Raw genomic sequence first — 20,897 nt, 5'->3', positions numbered from 1 at the left:
GCCGCCTTGCTTAAAATTTTGGGCACTATAACGCCAAATCAGCCAATTAGCTAGACTTGCTGAGTAACGTAGATACAGCTAGTTAGCATCTGCTACTTGGCGGTTGAAAACATACTGGGGACATGATAGGTAGTACATGGATTGCGCGACTCGATGCGAATCTCAATATAGATCATAGTCGATGGAGCGACTTGAAAGCCGTCAATAACGTATCGATCCCAGAGTTGATGCCAATCTAGCAGAGCGTGAACAGAAGATGTGTTGGAGGTCTTGTCAGGCGCCTCCTCAGGGCTGGAACGCGATCACGTGATGCTTGGCAAATGCAATTGCCGAACCCCCGACAATCTAGATCCTTCCATTTTCGCTTCCGCAGCAGCTAAATCGCCGAGCGATGCAAGGCGTCCCGGCGGAAACCTTCATTGTTATACCATCACGACATAATACTACTGGATTCACGACGACGAACTGCAGACTGCGCTCTCACATCATGTCGCAAAAAGATGGTGATCGGTACTGCTCGTAACGCGAAACCTCCTGCCTGGCAAGAGATGGCAGGCTGGTCATGGGCGCGCGATAGGCTCTGTCTGGCTCAATAACGCCACAAGTGCTATCCACGATATGCAGCCCCCGCGCCTTTCGAAAGGCTTGTACGCGAACTCAGCTGTCTTCAGCTGAGACTTTAGCTCTCCTAGCAGATACATTGTTGACATGTTAGGGTTGACAATGCCTCCATTCTGGCCTTCTTCAACCTCGCTTCCGAATCACTCACGCAATCTTATATCCTGACTGCAGCAACTGGCGGTTAGATTTGGACAACGGATATGTAATATGGCGATTGGATGGCAGCCCCGACTTACGGCGCTACTCTTGTTGTACGGCTTGTGCTGGATTTGACAAGCTCTGATCGCTAACCCGCATGATCAGGCTACTCTTCCAAGTTATCAATATTGCGAGCGACATAGTGTTCTTCAGGACGAAGATAAACCTATCGCCAACGAATCTCGAAAATGAGCCACTTGAGCAAAACCCTGGGCCACCTCTTGACGCATCATTGATCAGCAAAGCGAAAAGACTTCTTATGAAGGCTGACATAAGTCGAGTTCTCATCCCGCTCCTCTTTACTACACTGAGTGTGGTAATAGTATCTGTGCTTTTCTCTGGCGCAAGCGACACATATCGCGCCACAGAGAATGCATGTAGCACGAAGCCGGATGCCGACATCAGTGGCGTCGGCGTACGCGCCTCTATCTGGGGACAAATTGCAATGCTGATCTTGATCAGTAGCTCGGGCCACCTGCATAAGAAAGAGACAGCAATCAAAGAAGTTGCAGGCGGCCTGATTCTCACACATGTTTCTCTCGCCATCGCCATTATTGTACAGATGTACAAAAAGACATTAACATCCGTCGATGCGGCGATCGGCGCAGTCATCTTGGACGCCCAAAACATCGCTCTACTCATCCCTGTCACTGCCAAACAGACCCTCGCAGCTCGATGGCAGGTGCTCATACTTATACCAGCCCAGATCCTCGGTCTAGTATTCCTGCCAGTGCTGGTGGTCAAGTTCACCAAGGGACGCTTCGCATCGCAAGACTGCAAGTGTCTTACTATCTTCTGGTGGTCCCGGTTAAGCGATTGCAACGCCTTCTCCGGTAACGAGCTTTCTCTCTTCTGGATCTATTACACGCTTCGTTGGATGATGTGGATCCACTCGTCCTTCCATTCTTTGTACAACGCCGAGTGGTTTCACAGATCTGAGAAAGAAGGGCGTATTCCAATCTTGAACCGCGATGGTACAAAGCCAAAGACGTATTGGGATAAGGCTATAGCTCTAGCGCGTGAACTGCGGGATTCAAATCGACAAGTAACAAAGGCTACTCTACAGGCTGGCCTACTGTATAGACAATACTCTGCGACGATATCAGTATCGTATACGGCATACGCTCTATACTCGCTCACGTCTATGGTAGTTGCCGAAGTTACCATTGGAGAGTACAACCTCCAACCAAGCTCCAACGCCAACTCGATCGGTCAGATAATTGCCGTCGTGGTCTCGCTCGCTACTCTCCTTCGGGTCATTTGGAGTTTCCAGAGCCTCTATAATGACGCCGAGAATAGTTCATTTCCGGACTTCATCTTCTCATTGCTTTCGCGGTCCCCGTCGAGTTGCTGCTTCGGCTCAGATGTAGAAGAGGTGGGCGAAGATCCAGCTTCCATCCTGTCGAGACCAGATGAAGAGGAGCTTGGGAGAATATCAGATACCGATAGTGGACATGATGGCTCAGGAGAATCGCTACCTCCGCAAACTCCCGCACGATCTTCACAATCATCCCGTGGAGCGGTTGACCGACCTGATCAATATCTTGGGCCCAATCCTGGATCACCTCACCCAAGTAACAGCAGAAATTCCTCCGATAGCGCCAACTTGCCAAAGACGCAGCCACATTTGTCTTTGGGACAGAACGGTCGAGCACAGCGACTTCCACCGAATCGTGCAGTGCCACAGCCAAAACGAACCGACTCTTACGGGCCAGCATACCGATTCGAGTTCCGCCAGCCATTCCATCTAGATGCTGTCAAGCTGCTCTTCCTGCCTACAGTTACCCAATATCTGGAAGTCCGGAGAAAGGTGAAGGCTACAACTCCAATGAGCGAGCATCCGGTGTCGCCCCCTGTCAAACTCCCGAAACCTGTTCAGCCGATGGCCCGTACACCATCTCAACAGCCACAACAACATATGAGTAGGGAGAAAGCTCTTCCATCGTCCTTAGTCGTAGAAGTACCGCATCCAACAGAAACTTCAACTTCCGACGATAATCAACACCCCGTCGTGACTAGCAGCAAGCCTTCCGATTTGATAGGCGTCGAAATGATACCGAAGACAGAGCCCCTGAACACTTCCGATGAAGACCCAATTGGCACCAGTCACCAAGGTTCCTGGAAATATGGTCATCCCTATGTACACGTTGAGGAAGATAAATATGTACCCATCCAATCAGGTCCTCTCGAAAAAAGAGAAGTATCGTCAACACAAGAGCCTGGGGAAGATAGTCCAGCGCCAGTCTCGATATTTGGTGATGGACGAATATTCCCTGCTAACCGTTTTGTTTCCGATTATGATCTTAACAAGACGAGCCTGAAGTCAAAGACAGAGCAACCTGATATCGCAAACCAGTCAAAGGGTGGCGGAGAACCACAAGAACCGAGTGTGCAGACTGAGAAGGGTCGTGCATCACCCCTGTTTATCGTTGCAAACGATACAGGGTCAGATATGGACGGCCCTAGAACGATAGGCCAGTCTGCAAAGTCGGTTGAGCCGGTCGATGAGACCTCTGCCCAGTTCAAGGATGCCAAGAACGTGATCGCCAGACCCCTCTTCCGTCCACACGAGAACTGGGAGCCGGAGTCAACACGATCCTCGCCCAGTGAGATGAAGCCGTTTGCGTGGAGAAGACGGAGACGAATGCAGGCGATTCTTCGCTGGGATTTTGTGCTTCATGAACTGGGAATTCTATCGAGAAACCCATCAGGAGGACAAGGCAGTGTCGGTGAAACTAGTCAGTGTTCATGCCCACAAATACCAATCCCGCTAATAACATCGTAGCAGAGACCGCGGTCCCCGATTGGGAATTGCCTCGCAAGGGACTCCCACTCGACGACATCATGTGTAAGACTATCTGTCACTGGCAAGCAAGATCGCGTATCCCACGATTCGGATGTCCAGGCACGGATGGAGCGTGCGGAAAAAGCAGCGTTGTCTGGGTAGACTTTTCGGAGTTTGCGGTCCACTACTTCTCGGACCATGTTCTCGGTCCGCTGTACGACGGCCCTGCAGTGTGCTACGAGTGCAGAGAGACGGAAACGACTTCACCTTCTCGCAAATATCACGAAAATGCAATTACACTCGCACAGCACATCTGGAGCAGGCATTTGCGAAAAGAGGTCCGCGACCCATCACTGCCACGAATGGCGAAAGCAAATCAGGCGAAAGCGAAATCGGCGGAGTCTTCAAAAATGGCTCAAGAGGCCCAAGCAACGACCGAATTTCAAACGTCTAGTAGTGAACAGCAAGGGAAACTTGGCGCGCTTGAACTAGCGGCCACTGACAACCCTGACAATGCCGAGAGGAGACTTCACCCGCGCACCTTTTCAAGAGCCGAGAGGAGACGTAAATGGTTCTCACAATGGCGACAGCGAGATGAAGATCCGGAGCCCGATCCCGCAGCTCCTTCAGTTTCCAGTAAAGTAAAGAATAGAAGGATCGGACCCAGCGAGCAGGACGAATGGGTCAGAGAAATGCGCAACGACTCTAGATTACTCCATGGTGGCAGAGAAATGAGCAGCATTTCTAGATTACTCCATGGTGGCAGAGGACTGAGGTAGAAGATCCACGTTTCCATCCCGCTATTAGTACGCCACGTAGCACATTTGTGGAGAAAGAAACGCTTGCGTGCTTGGGTGCTGAGCTTGGTTGGGGTTGGAGCAGGCGCGCTTGTCGTAGTGGTAGTATCTTAGTCTGATCTTCTTCAATGATTTAACGGGGGTGCATGTGTAGTATGACATTATAACACAATTTACGAATTAAAGTAAGGAAAGCAGCGGACAGTTACTTTGCATTACAAGAACTAAAGCTTCAATCGCAAAGAAAATGAATTTCCTACTTCCTGCTTCCTGCTTCCTGCTTCCAGACTCGAAAGCTCGGTTCAGCAATGATACCAAAAACCACCCATCAGCGCTCCTTACGCGCAGTAGCCAGACCACCAAATGAATCACCATGGTAATCTTACACAAACCCCCCAACTTCCCCTTCCCCTTCCACCTTCACTTCTTATCCTTATCCATCGCCAAAACCCTCTCATAAAACTTGTCAAAACACGCATCAAACCGATCCGACGGCTTCCCCTTCACCCCCCGCGCAAAAAGAGCATACTAGCGCTTCCTCTTCTTCTTCCCCTCATCCTCACTCGCATCAGCCGCAGCCTCCTTATCCTTCTTCGCCGCCTTCTTATCCAGCTCATCCCAGCTCTCTCCCTCTGAGAATTCGTCTTCACTACCCTCATCACTCATCTCCTCGGAAGCGTTCTCGTCGAAGTCCGATTCGTCAGACGACTCATCTGAGATAGCCAACTCCGACTCACTAACTTCGAAGGCGGACTCCTCTTCCTCTTCGCCATCGCCCTCGTCGTCGGTTTCGTTGGAGAGGAAACTCCAGCCGCCGTCGGCGAAGAACTGGTGGGGGTCTGACGTGACGGTTTTCATGATGGTGGCCCAGTTGAGGTTGAGGGGACCCTCGGTGAATGGGATGTCGACGGAGTCGAGCCAGTCTTTGACGGGGTCGAGGGACTCGACGGGGATGGTGTTGATGTGGACGGGTGGACGGTTGTAGTCCTTAAATACAACCACCATGTCGAAGTTCCTCAAACCAAACTGTACACGTTCCAAGTGTACGATTTCGATCTCGGAGAGGGTGAGGCAGGTGAAGGGGGGTTCGGTGAGTTGAACCAAGCAGTCGGTTGTGGGTTGTACGAGGACGGAAGAACGGGATGGGACACCGTTGAAGCCGAGCTCGCGGTAGGGAATGTCGACGCTGACGTTCTCGTTGCGCGCAGCATCAGCAATCTTCTCGGCGAAGTTCTTGAATTCCTTGTCGAGAGCCGCACGACGTCTTCGCTCTTCTTGTTCTTGCTCGAACTCTTCTTCGTCACCAAACTTGTGGCGGCGTTTGCGGTTACCTGTCTCGTCGAATTGCATCTCTGTGGCTTCGCGGACGAACTGGACATCCTTTGTCTTCTTTTTGCCCAACATTATTGGGTTCTTGAGGTGGACGTGGATGATAACGATAAGCTCGTGTTGTGAGGGTTGAAAGAAGAGGTGCTTCATATTGCTGAAGAGGACGTCGATCTTGGCTGTGCCGTTGCCGTGGACGTATCGCAGACCGTTCTGGTGAATCTCGACACTTCCGGGAATGCGCTTGCCATCGAGCGCGGGGCGGATGAAGATAAGGTCGAGCATATGAGGCTTGCGGGTCTTGAGCGGGATGAGCTTGTCTTGCTCAACGACGTCTTCCATCTGCTTCTTCTCAGTCTCCCTTCGCACGACGTCCTTCTTCAGCTCTGTGATGTCCTTGGTGATTTGATCAATCCGGTCAACATCGTGCGACTTAAAGGTCAAACTACGAATGAAGTGTGCGTTGGGGTCTTCGAATGGCTGGTCGTCCTTTCGGCCAACACCCTGACCTGGTGAGAGGAAGTTGATACGGAGAGATGTGAAGTCCGCCTCGGGGGTGTGCGATGCGTTCTTGATGGTGTGAATGTGGAAGGGAACGGGTCGGCCCATGATCGGCAGAAGAACAGTGAGGTTCTTTTTGTCAACTACGATCTCCAAGTTGGCGACCGAGCTGGGGAACTGGTTGTCGCGCTTGTAAGATTCGAATTTCTTAAACTTCTTCTCTTCAGTGCCGTTCAGCGACTTTGCGCCCTCGCTGTACTCGGCAAGACCCTGCTCCTGCTTCTTGGCGTGCAGCTCTCGTTGATGCTGTCGCCGTTGCTCCTCCTTCTCGGCATCTTGGTTTGTTGTTCGCTCGTGACGTGTGCGGGTCTTGGTGATGTTCGTCTGGGCGATAGCTGGGCGCTCCTTCTTGACCTTGGGCTTGGCCTCCTCCTCTTCATCGTCGAAGAAGAACGAGACAGCGTCCAGATCTGAGGTAGTGTCCTTGGTAAAGACTGCGCAGTCGCCGGCGCTGACGCGGACGGTGTCTACCAAGACGAGCGAGTAATTCTTGCTCTTCTTGTCTTGTGGCTTGCTGTTCTCCAAGTCCGCCAGACCAGTCTGAACTACCAAGGTCATGCCGTCTTTCAGGACACGGGTGTTCTTGCCGCTCAGGAGCAGCGAAGAGTCCTTGTTCTCGGTACCGATACCGTAACCGAGGTTCTTGGGGAAGTGCTTCTCCCACTCTGGCTTCTTTGACTTGAGATGCGCGAGCGCCTTGTTGTAGACATCCTTGGCCACCACGCCGTCCTTGATTGACTTGATGACCAGGTCGTGAATCGCCAGAAGCAGTTTGTAGGCAGTCTCTTGCTCCTTGTTGGGGCCGACCATAAATGTGCGACCGATCATAGCGCCGTATGTCTGGTAGCGCAGACCGAGGACGGAGATGATGACGCCCGCGTGCAGGTTGTTCTCATCGGGTTCGGCCGCGAACTTGAGGTCGTATGAGCCGCCACTCTGGATCGTAGGCTGCAGGCACCAATCCAGTTGCATCGAGTCGAATGTCTTGGACAGCTTCTGCTTCTCAAAGAACTTGGCGTCGTCAATTTTGTTGGAGACCTTATCGGCGAGTGCGCGGTGGGAGATTTTCTTCTCGGAATCGAGGATGTCGGACATTTCTTCGACGAAGTAGTTGGACATGAGGGCGCTCGAGGCGCGGGCGGCGTCGCGGATAGTTCGCTAAAAGGTCAGTAATGCCAGTGCGGAGTCGTAAGCTTGGGCTTACCAGCTCCTTCTCGTCCTTGACGGACAAGGCAGCGTTGGACATGATGGAGGCCAGATCGACCTGGTCCTCCTCCTTGAAGCCAGCCTCGTCAAAGGCGGCCTTCCACTCGTTCGCAAAGGCGTTGTTGGCGTTGTCCTTCTTCAGCACCGCCACCTTCTTGCCCGCCTTCTTCATCGTCTCGAGACATGTCTGGAACTGCTTCTTGTTCTCCTCGGCGTCCTTGCCGCGGACGAGAATCTCAACCGGCACCTTGCCACCTTTGAGCGGTTCGAGGTAGGAAGCTATCCTCATTAGTGAATGTGCTCAAACTCAAGTAGTGGCGGCAGACTCACCCTTCTTCTTGGTTGTGACAATCTGGAGGAGATCGGGGGTCAGGATGAAGAGCGTCGCGGGAAACTCGTAGCCTAGCAGCCATAGCTGGGGTCTCATCAGCTCACTGTCCATCCATCACATGTCGAAATGCGCAATCTTACCTGGAACGCCGCTGGCTTCAAATAGATACCCGGCTCGCTCGCCTTGCCCACGAGGGTTGCGATAGAGCTTGCGCCCTGGAAAACAGCGTCACCGGAGCGCTTGTCGGCCTTCCATTTGGTGACGAGGGCGTTGAGGCGCTCATGAAATAGCGCCTTGTCGATGACAATGTCGTTCTCCGCCATGGTTGGGGATGCGCTGAAGATATCCTCCAGGCGGTTTGGCGTAGCTGCGAGGGGAGAAGGTGGAAGAGAGAAGGCAGCGATGAGAAAGTCGCGAAAGGATGATGCGACGCGAGGTACGCGCTGGGGGGCCGTGCGCCTCTCAACTCCACAATCATACTAGCGCCAACCTCACCGAGCAAAGTTCCCTACAGCTAGCATTCATAAACCCCACATCTTCCTAGGCAACATCCTTCCACGTCACGTTCTCTTCCTGTACATACTTTGGTCATCTTTTGTTGTTGTAGACTCCCACATTTTGGTCACGTCCAAAGTCACTCCCCATCTTGTGACCATCCCACGCGGCTGCCTCATCCATCTCAAAACCCTCACCACCCCACCCATGCGTCTGCAAACCTCCCCAACCACCAACACTATGCGATGACGACCGGCTCCAGTCCTCGCGCTGGAGTCTCCCTCCGAAGCGATGCCTCCAATGACACCACGACCACTACGCCGGATGCCCCGCAAGCCCCCAACAAGGCACCAGCGACGGGTGTGCAGGCCGCTGGTATGCGAGCCGTAGCTGCGAGGATGGTTGCCTTTTACTTCCGAGCACCAGTCAAAGCCTTCTTCAGGGGGAGAATAGACTATATGAGCTATGCGAGGGCAATAAATCCACATGTTATGGCGGATGCGAAATGGTCATGGAGGATGACTACGCCGGCCGTATTGGCGCATGCTATACGCACTGAGGGATGGGGGTTCATACCGAAGCAGGTGCTGCCACCGCTGATGGCTAACACTTGGTATGTACCATCTTCCCCGCGAGCACATCAATACTAACACCCCCCAGTATCGGCGCAGTCCTCTATACAGCCTACCTGCACTCCCTCTCCGCCCTCCACGAACCGTCCTCCTACCAGACCAAACGCGTCTACCCGCCCCCTCCCCCCTCCATAACCTTTACCGCAGGCTTCATAGGCGGCTCATGCCAGTCCGTTATCGCCGCCCCCTTCGACGCCTTGCAAACCCGATTCCGCACCGCCGACATCCTCGAAGGCCGCCACAAAACAATGTGGCACTACGCCGGACACAAACTACGATCTATCGGTGTCCAAGGCATCTTTGCCGGGTGGTCGCTAAGTTTCATAAAAGACGCATTCGGCGCCGCAGTCTTCTTCGGCACCTTCGAAACAGTGAAAAGCCAAGCTTATCTCGAGTTTGTATCAAGATACTACGGAAGTCGCACGCGCGACACTCTCCTCGAAAAGTCAATCCCCTACCTCCAAGAAGACCACGACGACCGCCCCGTCATCCGCCCGCATTACATGCTCGAACCCATGTTCCTCCTCCTCGCCGGCGTCTCCGCATCCATCACCTCCCAACTCATCCAGCACCCCTTGACCGAAATCCAAGATGTCCATTACCGGCGTCTCGAAGCCCTGGACTTCCAGGCCCACCAAGACAACAAGCCTAGTCATATCGTCCGCCGCTACTACCACGCCTATGAAGAAACGTTTGCTCAGTGCAAGGTTTTAGCGAAAAGGGCTGGCGGCTGGAGGAAGTATCTTTACAGAGACTTCTTCATGAGCACGATCAAACAGGTCCCGAGTACTGCGGCGGGACTCATTGTGTTTGAGATTGTGAGGCGGAAGTACAGTTTTGAGAATGAGGAGGTTATGATTATGCATGAGGATGCAAGGATTTTGCTTACTTGAACAGGTGGGTGGTGTACGGTGGGGGAAGCAAGAGACAGAGTCAACAGCTCGTGTCAATCGGAGCTCAGATGCTTGGGTGGGGTGTACGCGATATGGTGGTAGCACCTCCTATGTGGGACAAGACGAGTGACCTCAGATCATCTTAAAGGAAACTCGCCTTGTCTTACATAGGAGATTCCACCACTATATCGCGTACATGTCATTCAAACCTCCAGGTTGCTATCTAGGAAGATTGCGAGGAGACTGCGAGAGAGATGGAACCTTGCCCACCCACACGGACTTCGCCTGTTGCCTGCTGCTTGAAGCTCAAGATTGTAAATGAAACAAGGAGGAGGGTCGTCGTCAGTCTCAACTCTAACGCTCATGCTCAGCTTAAGTATATACGCTTCTTCGTTTCATACGTTCTCGGATGTATAATGGGGGGTTTTGACGTGAACTACCTACTTGAAAACCTCCTGTTACTTCTGAGGGAGTATGGAATTACTGGTAACTGGTGGATTTACTCGGGCTGGGTGGGAGAGTTGGGGTACGAGATTGGGGTTTGAGAGAGGAGGGCAGAGGACAGAGGGAAGAGGTAGCAAAGTAACCGCCGACGTCGCTTCCAACACTGCTGCTCAGCCCGAGTAGATGCAGTCGTTTGCTCTATACGTTCTCAGAAGTGACGGGGAGTGTTCTAAGTGAATCATTTACTTGAAAACTTCCTGTCACTTCTGAGGGAGTATGGGGGAACTGGCGCATCTGCTTGGGCTGCGTAGTAGGATGTGGTGGAAGATTGGAGTGAGAGGGCAGAGGGCACAGGTGGTAGAAGTGACCGCCGACGTTGCTTCCAACACTGCTACTCAGCATGGGTAGATGCAGTCGTTTGTTGCTTTTGTTCCGAGAATGTGAGGAACAAACGACTGCATCTATTAGGGCTGGGTAGGAGAGTTGGTGTAAAGGCTGGCTGATGAGGAAGGGAAGAATAGGGCAGTTTTGCCTGAGAGGGGAGGGGTGTTGTTCGCAGTCTGAGAATTGTTTACATATGATACCCAAATACAGAATAATTACAGTCATAGACTTTGTATGTATATAGAATAACACAACTCGCATCGCATCGCACCATCACAAAACCACCGTGAGCGTCTTGTAACTAACGCAACAGCCATCCCCTCAGCCCACCCGCCCCTTCCTCAACTACCCCCAAACAACTCAAATACCAAATACGGTATCACCCACCCAGCCTAGCCAACCGCTCAACTCTCTCCGTCTCCCTCTCTTCTTTCTCCCACACCTTCTGCGCTTCCTCGGCCCTTTCTCCGAGCCGACGCCCTATCCCGAGCATCTCCATACCGAGTATATACCATGCGAACGTCCGGCCGGAATGCCATTCCCCGCGTACGAATTGGAGTTGGCCTACAAACCACCTAAGCAGCGATAGCATAGGTCAGCGCTTCGTTCCTCAAAAGACTGAAGAGAAGGAGAGGAATGATGTACAGCGGAGGGGGAAGGGATGGACTTACTGGAAGAAGATAAACCCAATGACCATCCAACACACAACCCCCAACTTCATATTCTGCTTATCGGACAGAATGTTCCACGCTTTACTCTTCAGGAGATGCGAGTTCGTCCCACTCGTCTCGTTCCCACCACTCTCAGCCTGTGGCAGCGTGCGCCAACACCCCACTCCTACGGTCATTGGAAGTGTTGTGGTAACGCCGTTGGGTGCGGTGAGCGTTGACGTTGAGATCTGTGGACAGTCTGGGTCCCAGATTATGGGTTGTGTTGGCATGGGGAGGGGTCCTGTGCCTGTTGGTAAGGGGGGTGGTGTAGGCACAGGTGTGGCGTTTGGGCTGGTGGAGGGAAAGGCGAAAGATACGCCTGAGGCGAGGGAGGGAATTGTCGTTTTGGACTTGTGAGTGGATTTGGATTTAGATTTGGAGGAGGCGGTGGGCTCCTCGTCAGCGTCGTCATCTGTGTTGGACGTCGCGTGTTTAGTGGACTTAGGCTTGTGGGAGGTGCTTGTAGTGGTGTCGTCGGCGGAAGTGTCGACTTGGGACTCTTCGTCATCGTTATCTTCAGGAGGAGTATCACCGGCTGCTTTGGAAGTAGGTGCAGCTTCCTCGTCGTCGTCTACGTGTACTGTCTTTGAAGACGTTGCCTTTTCCTTGGCATCTTTGGATGAAGTGAAAGTTGGTGTAGCTTCGTCATCATCGTCTGTGGGTGTCTTTCTGGTGGATGTCGCTTTTCCTTCGACGTCTTCGGATGCGGTGACAGTCGGGGTGGTCTCATCATCGTTATCTGCAGGTTTCTTCTTGATGGATGTGACCTTCTCTTCAACGTCCGTAGATGTGTCGGCGGTCGGCGCGCTGTCATCTTCCTCAACTGCTGCAGTCTTGGTATGTAAAGCCTTGCTCTTCGTAGACGTAGGCATCTCGTCATCTCCAGCCGCCCCTTCATTAGTCTCAGTTTCTTCGTCAGGTACCGTCTCCTCATCAGCCGGTAGCTCTTCTTCCTCCTCCTCGTCTCCATCCTTCACATCGATACCTTCATCATCCGCATCTTTATCCTCTTGCTTATGCGCAAACTTCGTAGCAATAGCCGTCTCCTCTTCTGCTCCATCAGTACCAGCACTGACCCTGGTGGGCCCATCATCTTCTACATCGATATTGAAAAACCCCTCGTCTTCCTGCTCAGGCTCTTCACCAGGCCCACTGAAGCTTCTCGAATGAATGACTTTGGTAATAGTCGTGGGGTACCACATGCGCCAGAGTAGGGAAGGTGGTTTCAGTCTACCTATCGCTGCGTTACTCGACGCTGTGGTAGAAGCTATAGCAGTAGAGACTGCACCCTTCCAGCTGTAGTCGGAGGTATGTGTCATACTGTCATCTGTTGATTGACGATAAGTATCAGCCCCAACACCTATCAAGGCCGGCGTTGGCGCTATTAGTATTCCACGTCGCAGAGCCCCGTTCATAGAGTCGGTCGTCTTGATCGAAGTCTGATCAGCAATGTGTGCGGTTGATGGTGGGTCTGGAGCAGTCTCTACAAAGCTCTTTATATACGAGTAAAACGAGTTTATGCTTGCTTCAGTGAACGGCTCGTCTGTAGTTGTGCTAACAGGAACAGCGGCTGGTGTGGCCTTGGGCGTCGTGGATGTGTCTAGGTCAGCAGGGTTTGCAGGGTCTACAGCTGGACCTCGATACTCCTGGACCGACTTTGCAGATTCGGGGATATCCTCAGTCTCATAAGCATCGGAAGTCTTCGACTTTGCCTTGGTCGAAGGTGAGGCGCTCTCTTCGGGTTCAGAAGGTTCGGCGTTCGCAGCTTTTGACATCGTCGGTGTAACTGAAGCTTCGACCGTCTTTGACGAATCTTCGTCAGCTCCGCTCGCTGTAGATTTGGTCTTGTGCTTGCTGGATACATCAGTCGCTGATTCCGAAGTGTCCAAGTCACTGTCAGAAGCCGCTATAGAGGTGGACTTGTGCTTTGAAGACTTTGTTGCCCCAGATCCACTGCTGCTGTCGTCCGCTTTGGATGTCTTAGACACGGTCAGACCTGTACCTTCATCAGTGGTAGCAGATCCCGACTCGGAGGCTATATCCTCCGTAGGTACATGTTTTGTGGACTTCGAAGTCTCTATCTCATGAGTGATATCGAAGGTGTTCAGCGTAGTTGTCTTGCTGGTAGAGGTCGCAGATGTTGCTGATGCCGAGTCATCAGTGTCAGTCTCCGAAGCGGTGACTGTCGTAGACGCGTGTTTGGATGACTTCCACACACTCTCCGACGTTGTCTCGCTGGGGACGACCTTCGATGTCTTTCCTTCAGATACCGAAGCTGATGCTATTGAGCTCCCAGAAGCTTTGCCACTCGGTGAACTGTCGCCACCCTCCGCGTTCTTGAAATGGTGGCAGAAGCTAGCAGCCGCTTCTTGGTGTACAGGTATAGCCACGATCTTTGTAGAGTTCCGAACAGCTAGCTGCAGTGCTACTTTTGGTCCACCCTCAGAGTCCGGTTCTACCTCGCTTGTGCAGAACGCAGAGGCCGTGCTATTGGACATGAACACCGAAATGTAGCCTTCAGATGCGAGGTCGATCTTGATATGGTAGAGGTCGGTGTTCCTTCTATTCACGGTTTTTGCTCCCAAATGGAGAGCGTCTTCGCGTTCGGTGTCATCGTCGAAATGTACGAAGCCGACTTGCCTCGCGTTGAAACTCACAGGTAGGCCAGTAACCGGTAGTTGCGAAATCGTAGGCCTCTGCCCTCCTGGCCCCCTCGGCCAAAAGAATGCTGTTGCCATAGATGTCGCGATGTCGTCGTCCACATCCTCGGAAACCTGCCCATCAGAAGTAGATATAGAGGAGTCGGACACCACACCGTCACTCCTAGCATTGTGGTTCTTGACGCTTACAGATAGTTTTCGCACTTCGGTGTGATAGATGGTCTTTGTTATCGTATGTGCCGCACGCTCGCTGCGTCTGATAGGAGCTGCTAGAGCGAAATCGAAAGCCAGAGCATGGGTGCTCAGCGACAAGGTCAGTATGCTTACAAGGAGTTTCATGTTGAAGCCGCGCTGCGGTATTATGCAGAGAGAAGGAGAAGAAGGAAACAAGGGCGAAATCAGTGCCCCAACTATAGTGGTGATGCATCTGCATTGAAAAATGTAAGCTCTGTCATTAAATACCTACCTTGAAGCGCCTGGCCCCCTGGAATGAAGTTCGTAGACATCAATCGAGCCTGCAAATGCAGCTGTGAATTCTGAGTGCGATATCTCACACAATGGCAATACTATTGACCGCCCATTTCAGGCGCATACGTGAAATGCTGATGACATGTCAATGTCGTGTAAAGCGTAAGCTCGTCACAGTAACGGTGGCGTGCTTCGCAGTAGTAGCTGAGGATCATCAGGCATAACCTCTGGGCTCGAAGTAGTGCGTGGTTCAATGTTGTTCCCCATGACGTGATTCGAAGGTTCTGCGCGTTGAAGAGGTGATGGAGAATGGAGTGACGAGGAAGCCGCGCGCCGAATCCGAGCCGCTCGGCTTAGTAAGCTAGCACGGCACATCACGCATCGTTATCCGATCATCCAACACCATTTCCGCCTTCTACGCACCAAATTGAGCCGCGCATTTTCTCCGCGCAATGAAAACCAACATCATGTGGTGTCGCCGGCAAATCAGCAGCTCTAATTGAGCTTTTCCAATGAATTCCAGTAAGCAGTATAAATTGACTCAGGCGCCAATGAACCCCTCAGTTCATTCCGACACAAGTGCCGAGATAGCTACCTGCGGTACGCGGTGATGCATCATATAACCACAGCGCCATGCTTATCCAACGTCTCTCTTCATCTCGTCATCTTCAATTCTTGGCCCGTTCTTCTTCGCATACGTTCAGACGCACCATGGCTTCGCTCCCCATCAAGCTCGCCGTCCTCGATGACTACCATAACCTAGCAGCCCAGCACTTCGCCCACATCGACTCCTCGAAAGTCGAAACAACCGTCTTCAACGATACCTTGCCGTCGTACGCGCACCCGAAGATATCCGATGCCGATCGCAAAGCCCTCGTCGACCGCCTCAAACCCTTCTCCGCCCTCTCCACCATGCGCGAACGCACCCCGTTTCCAGGCGAACTGCTCCGCCAACTGCCGAACCTCAAGGTCATGTTCGCGACGGGCGGCAACTTTCAGAGTTGGGATCTGGATACAATGAAGGAATTGGGCATTACGGTATACGCAGCGCCTGGCAAGGGCAGGACGGACGGGAAGGGTAGTGGTACATCTCCGCGATCTTTGCCGGTCAAGCAGGGGGGCGGGCATCCTACGACACAACATGTTTGGGCGCTTATATTGGGGCTTGCGCGGAACATAGCTGCAGACGATGCTGTCGTCAAGGGCAAGGGTGTGCCGGCTGGGTGGCAGACGGAGCTCGCGATGGGGTTGCAGGGGAAGACATTGGGATTAGTCGGCCTGGGAAGAATCGGAGCACATGTCGCAAGGGTTGGCGTTCTCGCTTTCGGCATGAAAGTCGTGTGCTGGAGCGCGAACCTGACACAGGAGAAGGCCGATAAGTTGGCGGAAGAGTGCGGGCTGCCTGTGACTGGCGGAGGCATGACAGATGCGAACGAAAAGACATTCAAGGTGGTTACCAAAGAGCAGCTCTTCACATCTTCTGATGTAGTAAGTCTGCACTATGTCCTCAGCGAACGCTCACAGGGTATCATCGGCGCACAGGAACTGGGGTGGATGAAACCAACCGGCCTCCTGATCAACACTTCGCGAGGCCCGCTTGTCGACGAAGCTGCATTGCTGGACACCCTGTGCCATGGGCGCATTCGTGGCGCCGCGCTAGACGTGTTTGACATCGAACCACTTCCTTCTGACAGCCCTTGGCGTAGCGAAGACTGGGATGTCAAAGGCAAGAGCAGGGTGTTACTCACGCCACATATGGGATATGTTGAAGAAGGTACTCTGACGACTTGGTATGAAGAGACAGCAGAGAATCTGGAGAGACTGATAGAAGGGAAAGAGCTGTTGCATCGACTAACCTAACCCAGTCTCAGTTCTACTGGAATCCCCTTTCTCTGCTCTTCTGTCAGCTCTATATCGAAGATCTCTTTCAAAGCGGCAATACGCTCCTCCTCTGTCGCACACTCTCGTACGATCTCGCGGTCAATCCCAATACTCTGTTTGACCCCGCCTTCAAAAAGCGTCACACTGCCCACGATCCTCTCTCCAGCATCGTCCATGAGCATCTTCGTACTAGTAACATATCTCGTAAAGAAAGAATTCGGATTCGTAGAAGTAAACCACGACATGATCTCGTAATCCTGCGGCAAAAACTCCGTCTCCGTAAAACAATAAACCGGCGTCCATTTCCTGTCACCCTCGTCGCTGCTCGGATCGTAGCAAACGTCATAACACCACAGTTCATTCGAGTGGTCTCCATACGACTCTGCAATAGCGCGTCGTTGGACGCGTATGAGCCTGGGAGCAATACTCGTCGTTTCGAATCCATCTTGCAATGGATACGGGAGATTGGGACCCATGGCCCCCATGCCAACGTCTGCGACGTACCAGCCCGCATCGAATCGCACAAGGTTCAGCATGTGGTTCCAGCCATCGTATGTGGCCGCTTGCTGCCGACGAACTTCTGGGTAAGGGCTCATGGCCCGCGACACGCGGCCGCCACAGTTGCGCACATGGAACCCGAGGGAGCGGAGAACGGTGGCGAAGAAGGTGTTGTTTTCCATGCAGCGACCGCCGCGTCGCTGCTTGACTATCTTGGCATACAGGGCTCGTATGTTGAGTGAGACGGTCTTTTGTGCGGAATAATGAAGCTCGAGATTCTCAAAGGGGACATGGCAGGTGTGGTGTCTCATCAGAGCCTGTAATAAAGGAAGGCCGTGCTCTTTGGTAGTGGCCAGCGTCTTGTCCATCCATATGGGCGCATCCGAATATTTCTGAGGGAGACTGATGCGCTGGAAGTAGGCTTGTAGTTCAAAAGCATTGTATCGTGGTTGCTCATTACCTAGTGGCAGCTGAGTCAAACGAGAGGGCACGGAAGTGTCTGGCATATTGTAGAGACCCGTAGATTGACCAGAGAATAGCGACTGTTGGCTTGGGTTGGAGTAGAATGCCAGTAGTGAATCCAGGCGCCTGTTATCTGATCGATGTCGTAATTAGAAACGGGAGATGCACCCTGAGCGTAGTTTCTAGTCGCAGAGTCTAGCACTCTCATTGCAAACTGTTCGCTCTATCTGTCGTGCCCCGCACTTGCTGCTGGGCTTGTTCGGGCTAGGGAGATCTTCCCGGATTTACCGGTGCCGGGTCGCACCGCGGAACGAACGGGTTTGACGCGGCTACGCCAGGTCAACTTGTTCACATGACAAGCGCCTTTGACCGCGTTATGGCTTTGATCAAGTCGCTACATGAAATGCATGGAGCCATCGGTTTTACGGCCTCTTCTTCCAATGTTGGGTGGGGTAAATTCGTGTGGACCCCGAGGTAGCCGAATTTGTGGCGCAACTGCCCATATCGAACCTCATTGATAAGGACATGATCGATAGTGATAACATTGTCTGGGTATTCCAGGACATAGCTCATAACTTTTATGGCTTCAAGTCCAGCTTGCGCATTCTCGATAAGGCTTCGTCTACATCACCCTGCACGTCGTGGAACCAGAGCCAGTCAAATCGACCTTGCTGAAGGCGAGGCAAGATCTTGCTCATATCGTTCCCTGCTTCTTCGTGTTGGAAGAATATCATACGAGCAACCTCAGCCGCCTGCTCCAGTTGCTTCTGGGCGCGCGGCCTTCGTATCGAGTCGTACGCGCTGAGACCAGCAACGATCTTTGCTTCGCTAATTGCTTCCTGTCTCGATGATTTGACAAGCTCTGACAATATGTTCGAAAGGACTAGAGCGTCTTCAACGCCTTGAGCAGCGCCAGCTGCCTGAAACGGCAATGACGCATGTGCGCTATCGCCTATAAGAGCCACACGGCCTCGGTAATATGTTGAAGTTTTCAAGTGGTGGAAGAAACCCCATCGGATTGGGTTGGCCTTGGCCAAAAGTTGGCGGAAGCGGTCATCGACGCCTGGTCCCTCGAAATCGGCCATCATGGCTTCATGTGAGACCTGCTCTGTCACAGCGTTGTCTAGTTGCCAGCCTCGCTCGTCTGTGACACACAAGAGGTAATTGAACTCCTGTAGGAACTAGCGATGAGTACGGCGACATTTCTTTGCTTGGACATGGATACTGACATACCTTTCCCTCTGATATACGGTACGTTACTGCGCTGCGCTTATGGCCAAAGTAAAATTTGGCTACGTGTGTCAATTCTCCCAGAATAGCTTCGGCGTCAGCCATTGGAATGACAGCACGGTAGCAATACGCATCAGCGTAGACTGGCGCTACTTGGTCTGGAAATTGCGGCTTCAGGACATGCTCGCGGACTGTGCTCTTGATGCCGTCGGCCCCAGCAAGAATGCTCGCTTCTGCAACTTCTCCATCGGCAAAGGTAAGGACAAGCTTGGATGAGAGCTGTTCAATGTTGACGAGGCGCTTGTTGAACTTGACATTTGGTCGTGGAATGAAGCTGGTCATGATGTCAAGCAGGGCCTTTCGATGTGCCTAGTGCCAGTCAGCAATACTCGTGTTGATGGCGATGGGTTGAAGCACATACAGACTTGCGCTCGAAATCAGGATGGCCCCATGCTGACTTGCCGTACCATGCTTGGTCCTTGCCTGCAATAGCAGGTTAACAATAGGCACAGCGAGAAGTGGTGTGGCAAAGAAGAGGTCCATACCCAAACCCTCACTAAGAAGCATGCCCTCAAAAAAGATGTCTTGTTTGTCGGCACCCTTGTTCCCTACGCAAATCCTCTCATACAAGGGACAGAATTCAGGCTCAATCAGATCCATGGCTCGCATGCCATTTGGCGCAAAACCGATACCAGCACTTTGATCAAGTAAGCAAAGGAAGCCTAGGTGAGAGGCCTGGTGATGAGGACATACCCTACAGCTGAAAACTCCTTGGCGTCCTCGTAGAGGGTGAAGGGAACGGATTTCTTGTGCAGCGCCATCGCCAGGGCGAGGCCACCAATGCCCGCGCCTACATAGCCTGTTAGTACAATAGAATAGAAGATAGGTTAGTGTGCAAACATGCATACCGACAATGGCAACGTGAAAGTCGCTGTTCATGTTTCCGACCATTGTGTACAGGATGGTACTTGTGCTGCGACTTTGGCGCAACGATGACGTACGACTGTGGAGAGCGACGGACAGGCGATGCAAGGATTCAGTAGGTAGGCCGCTGGGTGTATCGAGGAAGTCATCACTTGGGTGGTGTCGTGATGCGTCGTAGCCCCGTTGGCTCCTGGCGTGACTAGATGGCAGGCGGGCGTGCCGAGTTTACCCCGGGTTGACCTAGTTAGACGCTACCACGCCCCGGACGGGAATAAGCAGACACGTGATAACCCGTCTGTGGATTGTAAAGTGGCATGTCCAGACGCTCCCTGCCATCTCCATCACAATCATCATCATCACCACGCCGGATTCGGAGTCAGCCGCGTATATGGCTGCATCGACTAGCTAACAAACGCCAGCGCATTGATTTCGCATGCAACGCATGCCGTGTGCCCGAGTCGAGGTGCGATGAACGGCACCCCTCATGCTTGTCCTTTTTCGACGACTTTGATATGCGAGTTTCCTCCCTTATGGATCTCGTTGGGAGCGTAAAACTTGCGACTGGCTCGTTTCCCTTGTGTGTCATAACAGAACCAGGGTAGTGTCACCCGCTACGAACCACACCCAGCTTTCTACCCAGCAGATATTCGTATATATAGCGACTTCTTTGCAAAACTGAAACTTGCGGATCAAAACAGCACTTCAGATCGACTTACCAACCAAAACTGAACACCGGCCTTTTCTTGTCCCGCTTCCACAAAGAACTACTATGTCGACTCCAACGCAAACTAGCACCGGCGTTACGCCTCCTCGACCAACACACCACATCTGAGCGGACGGTACTCGCGGGCGCCGAATTCGCTACCCACCACCACCGCGGCCGACGCCTAAATCACCATCATACGCCCAGGTCAAAGAACTCTGCGCTATCTGGAAGTTCAAAAGATTCGAGGAACAGCCCGCCGCGCACTTCGACCGTGCCGAAACATACCTCTATGACATCAGCACCGGACCTTGGGGTAGCGAGGCCAGCCGGAGGTGGCTCTTACATTGCGCCCTGTTGACGGCAATTGAAAATTTCATTGCCGCGCTGGGATTCCCAGGTATGGGCACTGCCTTCGGGACGAAGTACATATATACGGCGCACTACACGAATGACGATAAGATTCCGGTGCTGCCGGAGTGGCTCCAAGAATTAGTGATGGTCGAAAAAGGTTCTCTGGACGGTTATACACCAGAGTGAAGCAGGGCAATGGCAGGACGACTACATCGGATTAGCGGCCCGAAGAAGTCGTGATCATGATGTCCTTTGGCGACCACATCGCACCCGCGGAGTGAGAAAATCGTGATCATCATGGACTCTAGCGACTACATGGCTGATGCTATGTCAC

General features: G+C 52.6%; 6 protein-coding genes across 6 annotated transcripts; 3 read left to right on the top strand and 3 right to left on the bottom strand.

The window, feature by feature from the left end:
* Positions 1 to 1,381: 1,381 nt before the first annotated feature.
* J4E93_001207 (uncharacterized protein) lies at positions 1,382 to 4,058 on the top strand (the record flags this gene model as incomplete). The annotated part of the gene is made up of 3 exons (XM_049339159.1): positions 1,382 to 3,557; positions 3,605 to 3,667; positions 3,913 to 4,058. 3 exons carry the CDS (start codon positions 1,382 to 1,384, stop codon positions 4,056 to 4,058), a joined length of 2,385 nt encoding a protein of 794 aa, XP_049203116.1.
* An 871-nt stretch (positions 4,059 to 4,929) lies between these two features.
* Positions 4,930 to 8,148, bottom strand: J4E93_001206 (uncharacterized protein; the record flags this gene model as incomplete). The annotated part of the gene is made up of 4 exons (XM_049339158.1): positions 4,930 to 7,446; positions 7,493 to 7,773; positions 7,825 to 7,909; positions 7,966 to 8,148. 4 exons carry the CDS (start codon positions 8,146 to 8,148, stop codon positions 4,930 to 4,932), a joined length of 3,066 nt encoding a protein of 1,021 aa, XP_049203115.1.
* Positions 8,149 to 8,565: 417 nt separating this feature from the next.
* On the top strand, positions 8,566 to 9,845 carry J4E93_001205 (uncharacterized protein; the record flags this gene model as incomplete). Its single annotated transcript, XM_049339157.1, has 2 exons — positions 8,566 to 8,933; positions 8,981 to 9,845. 2 exons carry the CDS (start codon positions 8,566 to 8,568, stop codon positions 9,843 to 9,845), a joined length of 1,233 nt encoding a protein of 410 aa, XP_049203114.1.
* Positions 9,846 to 11,340: 1,495 nt separating this feature from the next.
* On the bottom strand, positions 11,341 to 14,382 carry J4E93_001204 (uncharacterized protein; the record flags this gene model as incomplete). The annotated part of the gene is made up of 1 exon (XM_049339156.1): positions 11,341 to 14,382. The coding sequence occupies one exon, from the start codon at positions 14,380 to 14,382 to the stop codon at positions 11,341 to 11,343; it is 3,042 nt and encodes a 1,013-aa protein (XP_049203113.1).
* An 840-nt stretch (positions 14,383 to 15,222) lies between these two features.
* J4E93_001203 (uncharacterized protein) lies at positions 15,223 to 16,371 on the top strand (the record flags this gene model as incomplete). The annotated part of the gene is made up of 1 exon (XM_049339155.1): positions 15,223 to 16,371. One exon carries the CDS (start codon positions 15,223 to 15,225, stop codon positions 16,369 to 16,371), a length of 1,149 nt encoding a protein of 382 aa, XP_049203112.1.
* Positions 16,372 to 17,930: 1,559 nt separating this feature from the next.
* J4E93_001202 (uncharacterized protein) lies at positions 17,931 to 18,924 on the bottom strand (the record flags this gene model as incomplete). Its single annotated transcript, XM_049339154.1, has 2 exons — positions 17,931 to 18,533; positions 18,586 to 18,924. The coding sequence occupies 2 exons, from the start codon at positions 18,922 to 18,924 to the stop codon at positions 17,931 to 17,933; spliced, it is 942 nt and encodes a 313-aa protein (XP_049203111.1).
* Positions 18,925 to 20,897: the final 1,973 nt, after the last annotated feature.

Source organism: Alternaria ventricosa (genome assembly GCF_023758065.1).
Source record: "Alternaria ventricosa strain BMP 2768 chromosome Unknown scaffold_2, whole genome shotgun sequence".
NCBI classification, from domain to species: Eukaryota; Fungi; Ascomycota; class Dothideomycetes; order Pleosporales; family Pleosporaceae; genus Alternaria; species Alternaria ventricosa.
The sequence above is the reverse complement of the archived record's forward strand: the minus strand, read 5'-3'. Positions and strand labels throughout refer to the sequence as shown.